Genomic DNA, 14,236 nt, shown 5'->3' with positions numbered 1-14,236 from the left:
GTGGATCAGAACGCTGCAGCTGATCCAGAACCTGCTGCCCACGTCCTCACTAAGACTAAGAACGTAGAGAACATGGACCCGGTTCTGAAGTCCTCACTAAGACTAAGAACGTAGAGAACATGGACCCGGTTCTGAAGTCCTCACTAAGACTAAGAACGTAGAGAACATGGACCCGGTTCTGAAGTCCTCACTAAGACTAAGAACGTAGAGAACATGGACCCGGTTATGAAGTCCTCACTAAGACTAAGAACGTAGAGAACATGGACCCGGTTCTGAAGTCCTCACTAAGACTAAGAACGTAGAGAACATGGACCCGGTTCTGAAGTCCTTCCACTAAGACTAAGAACGTAGAGAACATGGACCCGGTTCTGAAGTCCTCACTAAGAACGTAGAGAACATGGACCCGGTTCTGAAGTCCTCACTAAGAACGTAGAGAACATGGACCCGGTTCTGAAGTCCTCACTAAGAACGTAGAGAACATGGACCCGGTTCTGAAGTCCTCACTAAGAACGTAGAGAACATGGACCCGGTTCTGAAGTCCTCACTAAGAACGTAGAGAACATGGACCCGGTTCTGAAGTCCTCACTAAGACTAAGAACGTAGAGAACATGGACCCGGTTCTGAAGTCCTTTCACTAAGACTAAGAACGTAGAGAACATGGACCCGGTTCTGAAGTCCTCACTAAGACTAAGAACGTAGAGAACATGGACCCGGTTCTGAAGTCCTTTCACTAAGACTAAGGACGTAGAGAACATGGACCCGGTTCTGAAGTCCTCACTAAGACTAAGAACGTAGAGAACATGGACCCGGTTCTGAAGTCCTTTCACTAAGACTAAGAACGTAGAGAACATGGACCCGGTTCTGAAGTCCTCACTAAGACTAAGAACGTAGAGAACATGGACCCGGTTCTGAAGTCCTTTCACTAAGACTAAGAACGTAGAGAACATGGACCCGGTTCTGAAGTCCTCACTAAGACTAAGAACGTAGAGAACATGGACCCGGTTCTGAAGTCCTCACTAAGACTAAGAACGTAGAGAACATGGACCCGGTACTGAAGTCCTCACTAAGACTAAGAAAGTAGAGAACATGGACCCGGTTCTGAAGTCCTCACTAAGACTAAGAACGTAGAGAACATGGACCCGGTTCTGAAGTCCTCACTAAGACTAAGAACATAGAGAACATGGACCCGGTTCTGAAGTCCTCACTAAGACTAAGAACGTAGAGAACATGGACCCGGTTCTGAAGTCCTTCCACTAAGACTAAGAACGTAGAGAACATGGACCCGGTTCTGAAGTCCTTCCATGGCTCCCTGTATCTCAGAGAATAGACTTTAAAATCCTTCTGTTAGTCTATAAATCCCTGAATTAGCACCTAAATACATCACAGACTTGTTATCAGGGCATCAACCCTCCAGACCACTCAGGTCTTCTGGCTCCAGCCTGCTCTGCAGAACCAGAACCAGAACCAGACATGGAGAAGCAGCATTTAGTTCCTATGCTCCACTGATCTGGAACAAACTTCCAGAAAACTGTAAAAGTGCTGAAAGCCTGTTTAGTTAAACAGTCTGCATCTGCATAGAAGATCCAGAGTCCAGGGGAACATGGGCTGGGATATGTGTGTGTGTGTGTGTGTGTGTGTGGGGGGGGGGCTTCAAAGCCACCATGCATCTGAAGAGCATCCACGCGTGCATAATCGCCTCCTCTGCTTCCCACGGTGAGCCGCCGCAGCATCAAAGGCGAACGGCGAACAAAAGCGTCCCGCCAGCACGAGACAGCGGCGCAAATGGCACGCGCGCGCCCAGGTAACACCGAGGTGTGAACGCAAAGCCCGCGTTTCCAGCCCGCACGCGGAAATCCTGAAGGCGTGAAAGGCGACGCGGCAGCACCCGCCGGGCTCCCAGAGAGGAACAACGCGGGGAAACGTTCCGCCATGTTGCTGCGAAGAAGGTTTAAGGCTGGTGTCCTAGTCAAAGTTTTCCCTTAGAGGAGCATTAAACAGCGAAGGACGCTCCCTCCTCCATATAAGATTTAAAGAAGCTTAAATGTAGATAAGTTTAGAGGCCAAACAGTGACTTTAACAATTGTAATGTTTTTTTTTATCCACAAATCATCAAAATCACAATATTTGTGAAACAAATCTTCTCCTGTGAAAGATGGACAGCATGAGTATCTTCCTGCAGTTGGACGTAATGGCGCCTTTATTAGATAAAACACTGCTGGAGCCGCTCTGCATGTGGTTACAATGGTGCATGATGCGTGAGATAGAGCAACTCTGTGGGGAGCCAAGTCTGTCACGCAAAATATCTGACAATTGTTTGATATTTAACTTACTTTTTATACATTCAACACACTCCATACTGTGGGGCCCTAAGTGTCCAACATGGAGCAGTGCTTTTTGTGAAGTGGAAGGAAAACAATAGCCCTAAACGAAATCCAGGATTTTAAGTTTAAATCTATCTGCTCTCTGAAGGCTTTAGAGGTTTGTAAAAGTTGTGCAGAAGTTAAAAATCAGGACAAGTTATAAAACGACATCCTAAGCTTTGATCATCTCACTGAAATAGTAGCACACAAATAAAACTAAATACATTTGTGTCATAACAAATCTGACACAGCCAAAAGGACTATAGGGAGACTGGAGGAGCTGCAGAGAGCCGCACCTCAGGTGGGAAAACTGTTGACAGGATCTGTGTTAGTTGTGAAAAAATCTTCATTTTGTATTGCTATTGTACATTCCAGTGAAATGTGTCTTCTGCATTTAACCCATCTGGGAGCAATCTGGGGCTGAGGGTCTTCTCAGGGAGCCATAGAGGCAGTTTCTGGGGTTCAAACTGAATACTTTCAGCCTTCTAAGAATACAAGCACCCTGCTCTAACCACGAGACCAGCACCTTAAAGCTGGCAGAGGTGGTGGGGACATCTATGGAATCATATAAATTCACATTTTGACAGAAAACCTGTCAGAAGCTGCAGAAGGCTGAAGATTAGGATTTTGGTTTAATGTCCAGGACAACAGCTTTAAACTTACAGACAAAGCTGTGAAGGAATAGTTTAAATAAAAGCATATCCATGTGTTAAAATGGCCTAGTCAAAGTCCCGATTTCAGTCTTTATAGGTGCTAAGGAGGTAGAAACAATCCCCAAAGACCTTCAGATGTTACAGCAGAGCTGTGATTGAATGCTGGTACAATGCATTGATCCAGAGGGAGCGAAGAGCTGCATGAAAGCCACATATTTCTGATATTTGTTGTAAAGTTAAAACAATGCATGATTTTACTTCATTGCCACCATTGTGCAATATATGTTGCGTTGAGCTTTTATATAAAATTCTAATAAAATAGGTTGAAGTTTGAGGTTGTAGTAAGGGAAAGGCAGGGATATTAATCAAGGTTTATTTAAAAAGTGCAACAAATCTCACAATTTTACTGTTCACATAGAATATTATACAAGCATTATTTCTGGTTTTAATTCCTGTTTAAATACAAAGTGCATTAATTTACATCTATTTGTAAACCTACTGATAAAAATTGTAAGTGGGACATTTTCTTCTTTGTCACAAAGTGTCTGAGTGATATTGTTTTTTATTTTTTATTATTTTGAGCGTTGTGGGCTTTGATTTGGTGAAAAAAGGTCATGAAAGGATGTTTCAAATGAAAAATAGTGAAATAAGACCAATCTCTACCCTCTAAGAAGCAAACTCACTTTAAATGACACCAACTGGGTTTCTGTGCAAATAAACCCTCAAATTGCTTCATAATTACTGGTGTTTTTCAACAATAACATAATAAAAATTATTATTATTATAATCTTATCAAAGTCTAAATATACATTTTTGGATTTTGTGTCAGTCCCACTTTATTCTCATTAAAGATTTTCACACTAACATAGTTTTCATTTATTTTTTCATGCAAACCGCTTTTCATCACGCTGCTGTGTACAACTTACTTTTTCTTGCAGGATGAAAAGAAGGAAGAAGAGACAACTGAGAACATATTTCCTGTTTTATACATCATCCCAAAGTGACTTTTCTTTTTCCATTTCTCCACTCAGGTTTTCAGATATGTGTCTGTGCTCCTTTGTTTGTTTGCTGGAATAAATAAAGTTGAATATAATTTAACTGGATTTACTTGGTTTGTAGTTTAAAACAAAACTTTGCAGTGATCTGGAACGTAAAAGGGCTTTGATAAGAAGTTGTGGAGTGTGGGGGTGGGTCCAGGGTCCAGGCTGGGAAAGTCTGCTGGGGTGTAAGATAGGAGGGACCTAAAAGAGGGGGGGGGGGGGGGGGGGGGGGGGGGGAGGAGCCGGCGGGGAGGTGGTAAAAGCAGAAACTAGAGGTGATGAGCCTCACTACCTGATCAGTCACAGACTGGGAAGGAAGCAGCGATCTCTGGACTAGAACACAACTTTGGGAAGTCCGGGATAATGAAGCTGCTGCAGGAAGCCGACGAGGCAACAAGCAAGAGAAAGGTACCGCTAAGACCTCCCTTAAAATGACAATGCATGCAACCTGGTAGCTATACGCACATTTCATTGTTTTATTGGGATTAGAGTGTGAGTGTTCTGTAAATGTAAGAATATTTAAACCAAATCAATGAGACCCCAAACCTTGGGTCTGTCCTCTTCTTTCTTCTTGCCTCCAGCTGATAAAATCTCAGCTGGAGAAACGTCGAAGGGAGAGAATGAACCGCAGCCTGGAGCGCCTGAGGACCATGTTGCTCCAGGAGCCTCAACAAGTAAATAAAATGCATCTATTTCTGCAATCTCAGCAGGGAGGCATGTGGTTGATGGAGAACGAGAAGGTTGGTGTCTTCTTCAGGGCTCGTTGTTAAATCCTTTTCACTGTCTCTGCTGCAGGCCGGGACGCAGCACAGAGCGGAGAAGGCGGAGATTCTGGAACACACCGTTTTCTTCCTGCACAAAAACGCCAAGGAACACAAGGAAAAGACGGGAGGCCCAACACGCTCCTTCCAAGACGGCTTCTCCAGCTGCCTGCAGAGGGCGTCTCAGTTCCTGGGGCCCGAAGGCAAAGGCCTCTGGCTCGGACCGGTCCTGGACGCCACCTTCTCCGCGCGCTTCACGCGCTCAGACAGCCATTCTGCAGACGCCTGGATCAGAACCTCCATCTCCATGACCCACACCAAGTCCCTCCTCCAGATGCTGAGGCTGAGGTCCAGGTCCGGGCAGCGCACGCAGGCCTCCGGGGCGAGCACCTCGGCTCAGATTTGCCTGACGATGCCTCAGGGGCCTCAGGGGCCCCCTGGGCTCCAGACGGGAGCGGAGAGAGCGGGGAGCAAAGAGAGCTCGGCCCAGAGCGGGACCCTGAGCCAGACTTTATGGAGACCTTGGCCCTGATCATCAAGCCGTGACCTCAGAACTGTCCACAAATACCCGTCCCTTCCTTTAAACCGCTTCTCTTTTTACGTTGCCTTCAAAAAATATATTCTAATCCTACTTTCTTTGTAAGATCATGCCCACGATCCTGTAAATAATGTAAAAAAAGAGAGAAAAGTCCTGATTTGTACCTGTGCTGTAGTATTTTTGATAAGGTTGACTCACTCCTGCTGTACCTCAGTCAGCGTGGCGGCCATGTTAACTGCTGGCAGGCACGCATGCAGGGACTCTCCCCGACCAGGACCTGATCCGGACCCTCCAGGCGGCCCAGCCGGCACCGCTGCCGTGCCGAAGAGCCATCGCAGAGGTGAGTATCCCCACAGCTGCCGTTCTGCCTGTGCTTTTAGAAAGCCTGCTTTTGTCATGTACGTCAGTGATGCTAACGTGGATAATGATCCAGTGTCAATCCGTCACATTTCCAGGTGTGGAACCTGGAGGTTTGGGTTTGGGAGAGAGCCCTCTGTTTTTCATCTAAGTGCCGTCTTATCTGCTGGCACAAACGACATCTGTGGCTCTGAGTACAAAATAACACGCATCCCTTCCCAAAGATATTCGCCTATATCTTGTCTGTTTTGCACACTAATTTATTCTGCTTGTCTCCCTATGGTGAGCATTATTCTGTCTTTTTATATATAAAGAAAGCAATAAAACATTTGTTAAACTATAAAGACATTTATGTGATTTTTTTTTCCCCCTCCTTGACGAACGCCTTTTGGTCGCAGCGGCAAACCTCTTTAGTTCAGTAGGTGTGAAGAAGGATTTCCTGCTCGGCTAAAACATCCAGGTGTGAAGCCTCTGTGCAATAAAAGAGCTCAGGAGAAGTCCTCGCTTCAAAGAAAATAAATGCAGTCTTTGTCCTGTAACGATAAAGAATAAGGAACGTTTTATTACACATAGAATCAAATAGAAATAATTGTTTTCAGTGCTGAGAATCCCAGGTTTCAGTGCAAAAATACATGCCGTCACACGTTGCACAGGAGTGCTAAATTCTAAATATTAATATTTAAAATATACTGTCACCATTGCTAATGGCGTAAAACATCAGAAATAGTTTCATAATTAGCTAACTAATTAATGGCCCAGACCCTTGGTTCAGTTCTTTTAATTTTTATGTCCCTAGTTCAAAACTAAAGTAATCCAGGTAGAGACTTCCACAGCGTTGACTCGTGGAGTGAACACAGACGCGCTTTTAGGATTTATACATGAGAAAATATCATGAAAACAAAGCAATATTTCCCTCACACTACCTCATGTTGATCAATCACATGTGGTTCTGTAAGAAAATGTTTGTTCCCTTACACGTTTGTCAGGTTTTTAACTTTTCTGTAACACGTTTGAAAGGATAAAAAAAATCTGATATTAGAGAAAACTGCAAAACCCACTTTTCAAATGATGGTTTTACTCGTTAAGGAGAATCTGCTATAATTAGCAATTAATTTTTACTGTAAAGGAATTTCATCAATTTGCTTTTTGCAGAATTGTTTTAATTGAGCAAATTAGAGGGTTTTCAAACACCAACGTCCTGTTTGACGTCACGCCACAGTTCCTCAAAGAGATTTACTTGTGGACTTTGACTAGGCCACAATAATCAAAGTCCACATCTCATCAAGAACAGGTGAGATGTTTCTCATCTGTTCTTGAATCTCTTTAGATCATAACAGGATGCATTGCTTATAAAAAAAAAATTGTTGTCTACTTCATGTTGCCAGACTGGTGCTATTTAAATGATTGCTGGGTTCTGCAGGTCAGGCAGTAATCAGGTCCAGGTTTGGCTTTCAGATAACAGTTAATTCATAATTTAACAGCAAATTGTATTTTCAAAAAAAGGGCCAGGTTGGCTTGGTGGGCATTTCTACCTGATAAATTAAACTGTTTTTTGTCTTTACTCTTGTTATTTTTGTGTGAAAATCTAAAAAAGTTAAAGGGGTATGAATTCTTTTCTAAGGAACAGCAGATTTTCTTTATTTTCTTTTGTTTTCTAAGGATTGGTCTCCCAAATAGGGAAGTGTAAATCTATGACAACTATTTTCAGAAACAGGATTCCAAAATCTGTCCTTCCTGCCGACTTTTAATAAACAGCTTAAAAAACTAATTTGTTGTGTTTCATTTATTAAAACTCCACCAACATGGACCAAGAGCTGATAGGCGGAACATAACCAGTCTCTGTCTGTGTCTATCAATAATGAAAGAAATCCCAATAAATAAACGGTAGATTCATGAAAATAACAGCTCACTGGGAGGGGTCTGAATGTGCTTTAAAATGTTACAGATAAACCAGAACCAGAAATCTGTGGGTTTGATAATCATTCCTGCTGACAGGAACTGTGATAGAAATCTCATGGTTATAAACTTATGGTTATGTTATTTCTTTATTATCCTTATGAACTTTGAGCAAAGTATACTTTTGCTCCCAAGCCGCCAGAATCTGTAACAGAACAGATGAAGAGAGAGTCCGCTCTCATGATAAGTCACAGTTTCATTGAATCATTGCTCTCTTCTTCCAGAATGAATTAATTAAATCCGACTGGGTCACCTTCATCATAACAATGTTTGAATATTATAAATTTTGCCACGACACAACCAAGTTAGATGTTTTCCTTCCACTCAACTTTCCATTTACATGCTGGGAGATTGCATTTTAAAATGTGTTTATTTTTATGCAATCCTTTTCAAAATGTTACGATTTTTGTAACGTTCTTCCTTTGATTGTGTGTAAAAGGTAAATCCCAGTTATTCAATTTAGCGGTAACAAAAAGTACACCACAATTTTCTGAGTTTTATTCATGAAATAAGAATCAGAGCCGTTGTGTCCCTTTCCTTAACTTGGACAATTTTCCTCTTCTTAGTGATGGGCTATCACATAAAAACCCAACAATATATGTTGCTGTTACTTGTTAATTAGTGAAAAGGTTCATATGTGGTAAATACTAATGCAAGACAATGTACACTAATGTTTAAAAAGTAATTTTAATATGAAGATGTCAGAAAATCTTATGAACTAAAATACATTTTTCTTAAACATTTAACTGCCACATCCACCTGTTAGACTTGATGTAATTAAAGTTGGCAAATCATTTTAAATATGTAATGTCTTTATATGCAAATGTATACATGGCTTCACTTAATGTGAAATAAACATTTGCCACCAAGACGTCAGCTGTATCTATCAAACATGGGCAACGTTCTCCTTATATGCTAAGTCCACACATCTCCATTGCGCATGCTCGCCTTTGTTTCCATGCTAATCGGCCCCCATGTTAACACCAGGAGCCTTTAGGGGCCGTTTGTTTTCCACGCGTGTCCGCTGCCTGCTGCATTTCAAACGGACGTGAAGGTGTTTGGTGGTGGGGGTCGGTCTGCGTTCAATGTCTGTCATTAGGTTGACCGCTGGGGATAATATGAATGGAAACGGTGCCCTGATTGTGAAAGTTTTGTAAAAAACAAAATGCAATTTATTGTAATAATTAGGATTAGAATTATGAACGATAGACCTTCTTTGGAGAGTAATCTTACAAAAGCAAAAAAAAATCGAAGTAATATTATGGGTGAATGCGTTTCGATTGTCATACATTTTTATTTGTTTTATTTTATTATTATTTCCAGCTCCGCCAAAGACCCTTTCCTGTTTTATTCTCGTGGGAAAGCGAAACACCAGCTTCCATTTGCTCTTCAGATTAGCTGTTGGAAATAACGCGTCGTTCACGGTCCTTCTGGCCGCACACTTTGCGCACTCTGGTGAGAAGTCTGGTTCTTGCTCGTCTTGAATTGTATCCGTGGGAAAGTCTCGGTTCGGTCCTTCCCGGTGGAATGTCTCTCGTTTGGCTCCATTTTTCTCACCTCTGGAATACAACAAGAAGAAGAAGAAACTAAAAGTGGGCGCATCTCCTGCTGCGCTGACGTTTGTTTCGGTAGTCTGTGCTGATTTCTAGTAGATGACGTGGATTTCTGAGAAGTCGGGAGGATCTGGGAAGTAGTTCTTCAGGTAGAGGTTCTCCTCTGGGAACGGATCCCGGTATCCCGGCCTTGGCGCTGCGCCCTGCTCCGCCACCGCCTGTTTGCTGTTCGCTGCTGCAGGACCTGCTGGGGTTTCAGGCAGATTATTTCACAGTCACTGGTTTTAGCGCACGAATGTGATTCTGAAGCCAGACACCTTAATAATAAATAAATACTATTATATCCATTCATCAGAATTATAGAGTGCCTAAAGGGTCTGGTTACTTCTCTTTGCGTCGGTTCTGGAGTCAGCTTCACCAACGTGGGACCAGAACATCTTTGCACTCCAACTCTTGAACGCTTTTTCTTCACAATCCTTTCAAAGCTGCAGTTATTAATGTAGCTTTTGTATCTTTTTCAACCACATTTTTTTCATTTCAACTGATACGCTGGATATGCCTTTTATTTATCATTTACACATACTTTCTGTGTTTCACTTTGTTTTGCTCTCTATTTTGATTTTGGGCTTTGTTCAGCTTATTTTTTTAAGAAAGCACATAACTTTAACTTCAGGATTTTCTTAGAAGATCAGTTAATGCCTTCAGACAATGTTCCTTCATCTCCAGGAGTGCAGTTTGCAGCACAATTGATTTGCCTTGTATGTGCAATTATCACTATATAATTATGTGATACACACATTACATGGCTGCTGTTGCTTTTAGTGGCAAGAAGACGTGTAAGAATGAATTTACCCTAAAATTCAAGAGGATATATTTAAATCAAGCTGATGAACAATCAGGACAGGCGGATCTTGTTGCTGAAGCCAGTCTTCTGGGCGGCTTGCGGCAAAAGGGAGAACCGGTCCGCAGTGAGCGACACGCAGCCAGATGCGGCGTGGCTCCAAGTGTGACAGTGGGAGCGTGTCCGGCAGCTCTGTTCTCATCGTGGGAATGTGGACCAGGAAGCTTCACCCTCGCTTTTATTACCTGCTAAATCTGATACGTCGTTGACAAAGTCCGTCTGCTGTGAAAAGACTTGATCCCACGTTCCCACACCACGAACACGCGTGAAATAGGCGCACACGATATCTGAGCAAGTTGTGAATGGTGGTAATAATAATAAAAGTTGTTATTTTGGAATGTTGGACGCATATGGTAGATTTCTTAGGCCTGATAAAAAATAATAGATTTTTGTCTTTTGGTTTGACGTTTTATGATCAAAATTTTATTTTGGAGCCATGTGCGTAAAATGACAGATTTCTGTCACGCAAACACACACAACAAACAAACAAACAAACAAACAAGCAAACAAAAAACGGCAAGGTTGTGCTACTTCTACTACTTCATCTTATTTTAAGCGAATATTACATGACTTTAAAAAAAATACTCTCAATCCATGTCAGCCCAATGTATTTCATTGCGATCTTTTATTTCAAAATTAATATGCAGCATCTCGGAGCACCAAGTGATGCATCATAATCCAGTATTATTATGTCAGATTTCTTAGGCCTGTACCAAATAGGACACAAATATTGTTTGATTTGACTTTTTTGATCAAAAACTCATTTGAGCGCTTTGTGCGTAAAATGACAGATTTTTTTTCCACACAAAACAAACAGAAAAACCTCAAGCTTGTGCTACTTCTGCAATTTCATCTTATAGTTTATGACTAAAATTACTTTCAACCCAAGTCAGCGCAGTTTATTGTATTGCGATCTTTCATCTCAAAATTAATATACAACATTCCAGAGCACAAAGTGATGCATCATAATCCAGAATTTCCATGTCCAACAGATTCACTCTTCACCCCACTCCCACCCATTTCCTACGCAGCCAGGACTAACAGAGGCACATAAAGTTGTACGACAACAGAGAAAATTTGAAAAAAATGTCTTTGCAACAGTTATTTAATAATTTCTTTGTATAATTAGTCCTATTTTTTATGCCATTAACAACATCTAAACATAATATGTCACGCAGTCCTTGATCCCATCTCGCAAATGCCACACACGAATCACCAACCTCCTGTTCTACACTGATTTGAAAACAGCCTGTGGCGCTTTGATAAACGAAAAACATCAATAAAAACGATTAAAAATACACATACTACAAGTTCATCCCAAAGTAATAAATTAACAAAGAAGAACGTATTAATACAGACCAGATAAAATAAATAAAAATAAGAATAATATCGGTATCAGTATTGTTAGTTCATTCTAAGTCCAAACTTTTGCAGTCACTAAGTTTTATGGTAAATCTAATTTTCACAAATTTTGGACAGAAACGTCTGTTTGGAAAGTTGGAGGTGGAGATTCACCTTTAATTACCTGTCAGAATGGATACGTCATAGCGAATATTAAAGATTTGAGGTAAAAGGGAGGAAATACTCCGCCACCGTTCGGCTTTTGCGCCTGCATGCAAATACCTTCCCAGCTGCGCATGCTTAAGCATCTGGCGCACATCTTGCGCCATTTGATTAAAACATGACGTGAAATGTGCGCATATTGAACGGCTGCGAACTCCCTGGTACAAGATTTTCTGCTGTTCCATCTCATAGGCAGGTTCGTCAGTTCTGTGCGAACTGGGATGGTGTGAATAGAAGCAGCGTCCAGTCAGAAGACCCCTCAGGTTTCCACGAAGATCTGAAGAGTCGCATTCATGCTCCTCGGAGCTCCCCGCTGCTTTCACGGATGGTTGTCACGCATGTGAATTGCTTGCGCACGAGCTTGTAACACCTTGGAGGCGCGTGCTGCTCACAGGAAGGGGCAACTGCACGCGCCCATTACGTAGGTGTGATTTAGAGGTGGGGCTGGAGAGTGGGGTGCACCGTCCAGTCTGCATTCTTCTCCAGGTTCTCCTCAAATAGGTCATTTTGAACTAAATTATTTGCTTCATTTAAATACATTTTATATTTCATTTTAGTGTAGTACAATACACTCTTTTGTATCAACTATAGAAATAGTTTTTATCTGTGATCCTCTGAAAATAATCTAGTTACAAATATTGTTAGAATGAGTTGAACGCTGTGAGCCCCTGCCTCCTCCAGCTATCTGCTCCTCTCCACATGTCAGTTAGGGCTGCCCTGGTAGCAAATCGCCTTTCCCATGAATTTAAAAACGCAAAAGCACGATTTAGTCCATCCAGATGTCCAAGTGTCAGGCGTCCGGAGTAAATTCCACCTGAAGATGACGTGTTTCACACGCTGGAACATCCGTCTGCGATGACAGGCGTCCACAAATACGCAGAAAATTCGCTGCTTCAATTTAACATTAAATCAAGTGATGAGTAGAGAAACATCCAATCAGATTTGATGTGCGCGTAAAATGTGCAATTTTCGTGCGTAATGCTGTTTCGCCTCTTGGTTGGGCGGTAAATGGGAACAACTGGTATTAAACTTTATGCGCAGCTCCACGGAGCAGTTTAGAACATTTGGACGTAACCTGCCGGTGAGTGCGCCTTGGTATGTGGGAAGCTTTGGCACCTCGCCGTGTGCCAGCCTTTTATTAGCGACGGTTCAGCTTTAGTAGCTAATAAAGCTGTAAACGAGGCGCTGGTTTCCCAGTTCCCACCAGAAAGCGGAGGACCCACATCTTTGCGCTGACAAAAGGCGTGAGCTCAAAATCAAACTGGACGGAGCACATTTTTATTTAACGTTATAAACGTTTTGCAAATTTGTTTTATACAACTGGTAAGCGGAAGTAGCCGATGGCATTACTAGTTGTGTTTAACCACGTGACTGCTGGAGATGGACAGCAGCCTCCCTGCAAGGAAAAGCGCTTGGGCAAAGGATAGATGGATGGATTGTAAAATGTATTTAGAGGTCAAGTAGGGACATTCTCAAAAAAAAAAAAAAAAAAAAAAAAAAAACTCAGACCAACATCTAAAGCATTGCAATAGGACTGCCATGCTGAAAAATCCTGCAATTTGCCAACATTCATCCATAGTGATGCAAACATTTGAAGGCAGTTGTTGCTGGGGTGGCTCAACCAGGTTTAGGAGTCAGTTACTTTAGATTTGGGTAACCTTTTCTCTTAATTAAAGGAATCATGGTTTAAAAGCACTATTTTGTATTTCCTCGGATCGTCTTTTGTATAAAAAAAATCAGGTTGAAGATATGAAGCATTTATGTGACAAATAATCGACAACAGCAGAAAAGGATAAGGGGGTTGGGGTCTAATCAAGGCATTTTCTTCTGACTGGTGCCCTGATGTTCCTGTTTAACCTCTGATGCTTGGCCATTGGTGATGGTAGGCTGCTCACACCAGGCTCTAGCAGCTGATCCTCCACCCCCTGACCATGCTGGAGGGCCAGCATCCCTGTCAAGGGGGATGGCTGGCCCTGAAACCTGGAAACAGGGACCTCAGAGGCTCTGCAAATCAAGCCTGATGATGCACTGATCATGGAAGTCAAAACACATGCACCAGTTTAATGCCCCATGCCTGGATTTGCAGTCTTTTCTGCAGAAATCAGCTGAGTGTTGGCGGATGACCAGTCCAGAGGGAGTTGGGTGAGGGTCCCTGGGAGTAAACTGTAGACCCTGTGTCTTTCAGGGCCTGGCATGGCTGGTATTCAGTGGTGATTTGTAAGTCAGGAGGCAAGCTGCTGTGTGGTGATGTCCTCACTAGAACCACTGCGTTTTCCTTGCTGGGTGGCTTTGGGGGGCTGCCACTGGGCAGTTGTGGGCTACATGACCCTGGGCTCATCACATCATAAGTAATGATTTGATGGTCGCTGTGGTGACCTTTAAGAGGTGGAAGCTTGCCGACCTCAGCTCTCTCCTCACAGTCTGCGGCCATGGTGCAAGGATGGTGTGTAAAGACTTTTCTGTTTTCAGGGCTGGTAGAGAGCCCATTCGGCCCATTGCACTTCCTGAAGGAGGCAGCAGGGCAAGGCAAGGCAGACGTGCTCCAGTTACTGCT

The 14,236-nt window shown here is 42.6% G+C and overlaps 1 protein-coding gene across 2 annotated transcripts; it reads left to right on the top strand.

Annotated features, from left to right (window-relative positions):
* Positions 1-4,313: 4,313 nt before the first annotated feature.
* her7 (hairy and enhancer of split related-7) lies at positions 4,314-6,021 on the top strand. Of its 2 annotated transcripts, XR_002429019.2 has the most exons (4): positions 4,314-4,461; positions 4,635-4,727; positions 4,849-5,692; positions 5,808-6,021. XR_002429019.2 is itself a non-coding variant. In XM_012876699.3 (3 exons), the coding sequence occupies exons 1-3, from the start codon at positions 4,417-4,419 to the stop codon at positions 5,344-5,346; spliced, it is 636 nt and encodes a 211-aa protein (XP_012732153.2). In that variant the 5' UTR covers positions 4,314-4,416; the 3' UTR covers positions 5,347-6,021. The 2 variants fall into 2 exon arrangements, 1 of the variants encoding a protein (XP_012732153.2); XM_012876699.3 differs by having other exon boundaries at positions 4,849-6,021.
* The last annotated feature ends 8,215 nt before the right edge of the window (positions 6,022-14,236 follow it).

The sequence above is a fragment of the Fundulus heteroclitus genome, chromosome 3, assembly GCF_011125445.2.
Source record: "Fundulus heteroclitus isolate FHET01 chromosome 3, MU-UCD_Fhet_4.1, whole genome shotgun sequence".
Lineage (NCBI taxonomy): Eukaryota > Metazoa > Chordata > Actinopteri > Cyprinodontiformes > Fundulidae > Fundulus > Fundulus heteroclitus.
The sequence above is the reverse complement of the archived record's forward strand: the minus strand, read 5'-3'. Positions and strand labels throughout refer to the sequence as shown.

Coding starts and splice junctions, on each gene's coding strand:
- her7 (XM_012876699.3), top strand. CDS start 4,417: ATGAAGCTGCTGCAGGAAGCCGACGAGGCAACAAGCAAGAGAAAG. Junction 4,462..4,634: donor AGGCAACAAGCAAGAGAAAG/GTACCGCTAAGA, acceptor TCTTGCCTCCAG/CTGATAAAATCTCAGCTGGA. Junction 4,728..4,848: donor TGCTCCAGGAGCCTCAACAA/GTAAATAAAATG, acceptor TCTCTGCTGCAG/GCCGGGACGCAGCACAGAGC.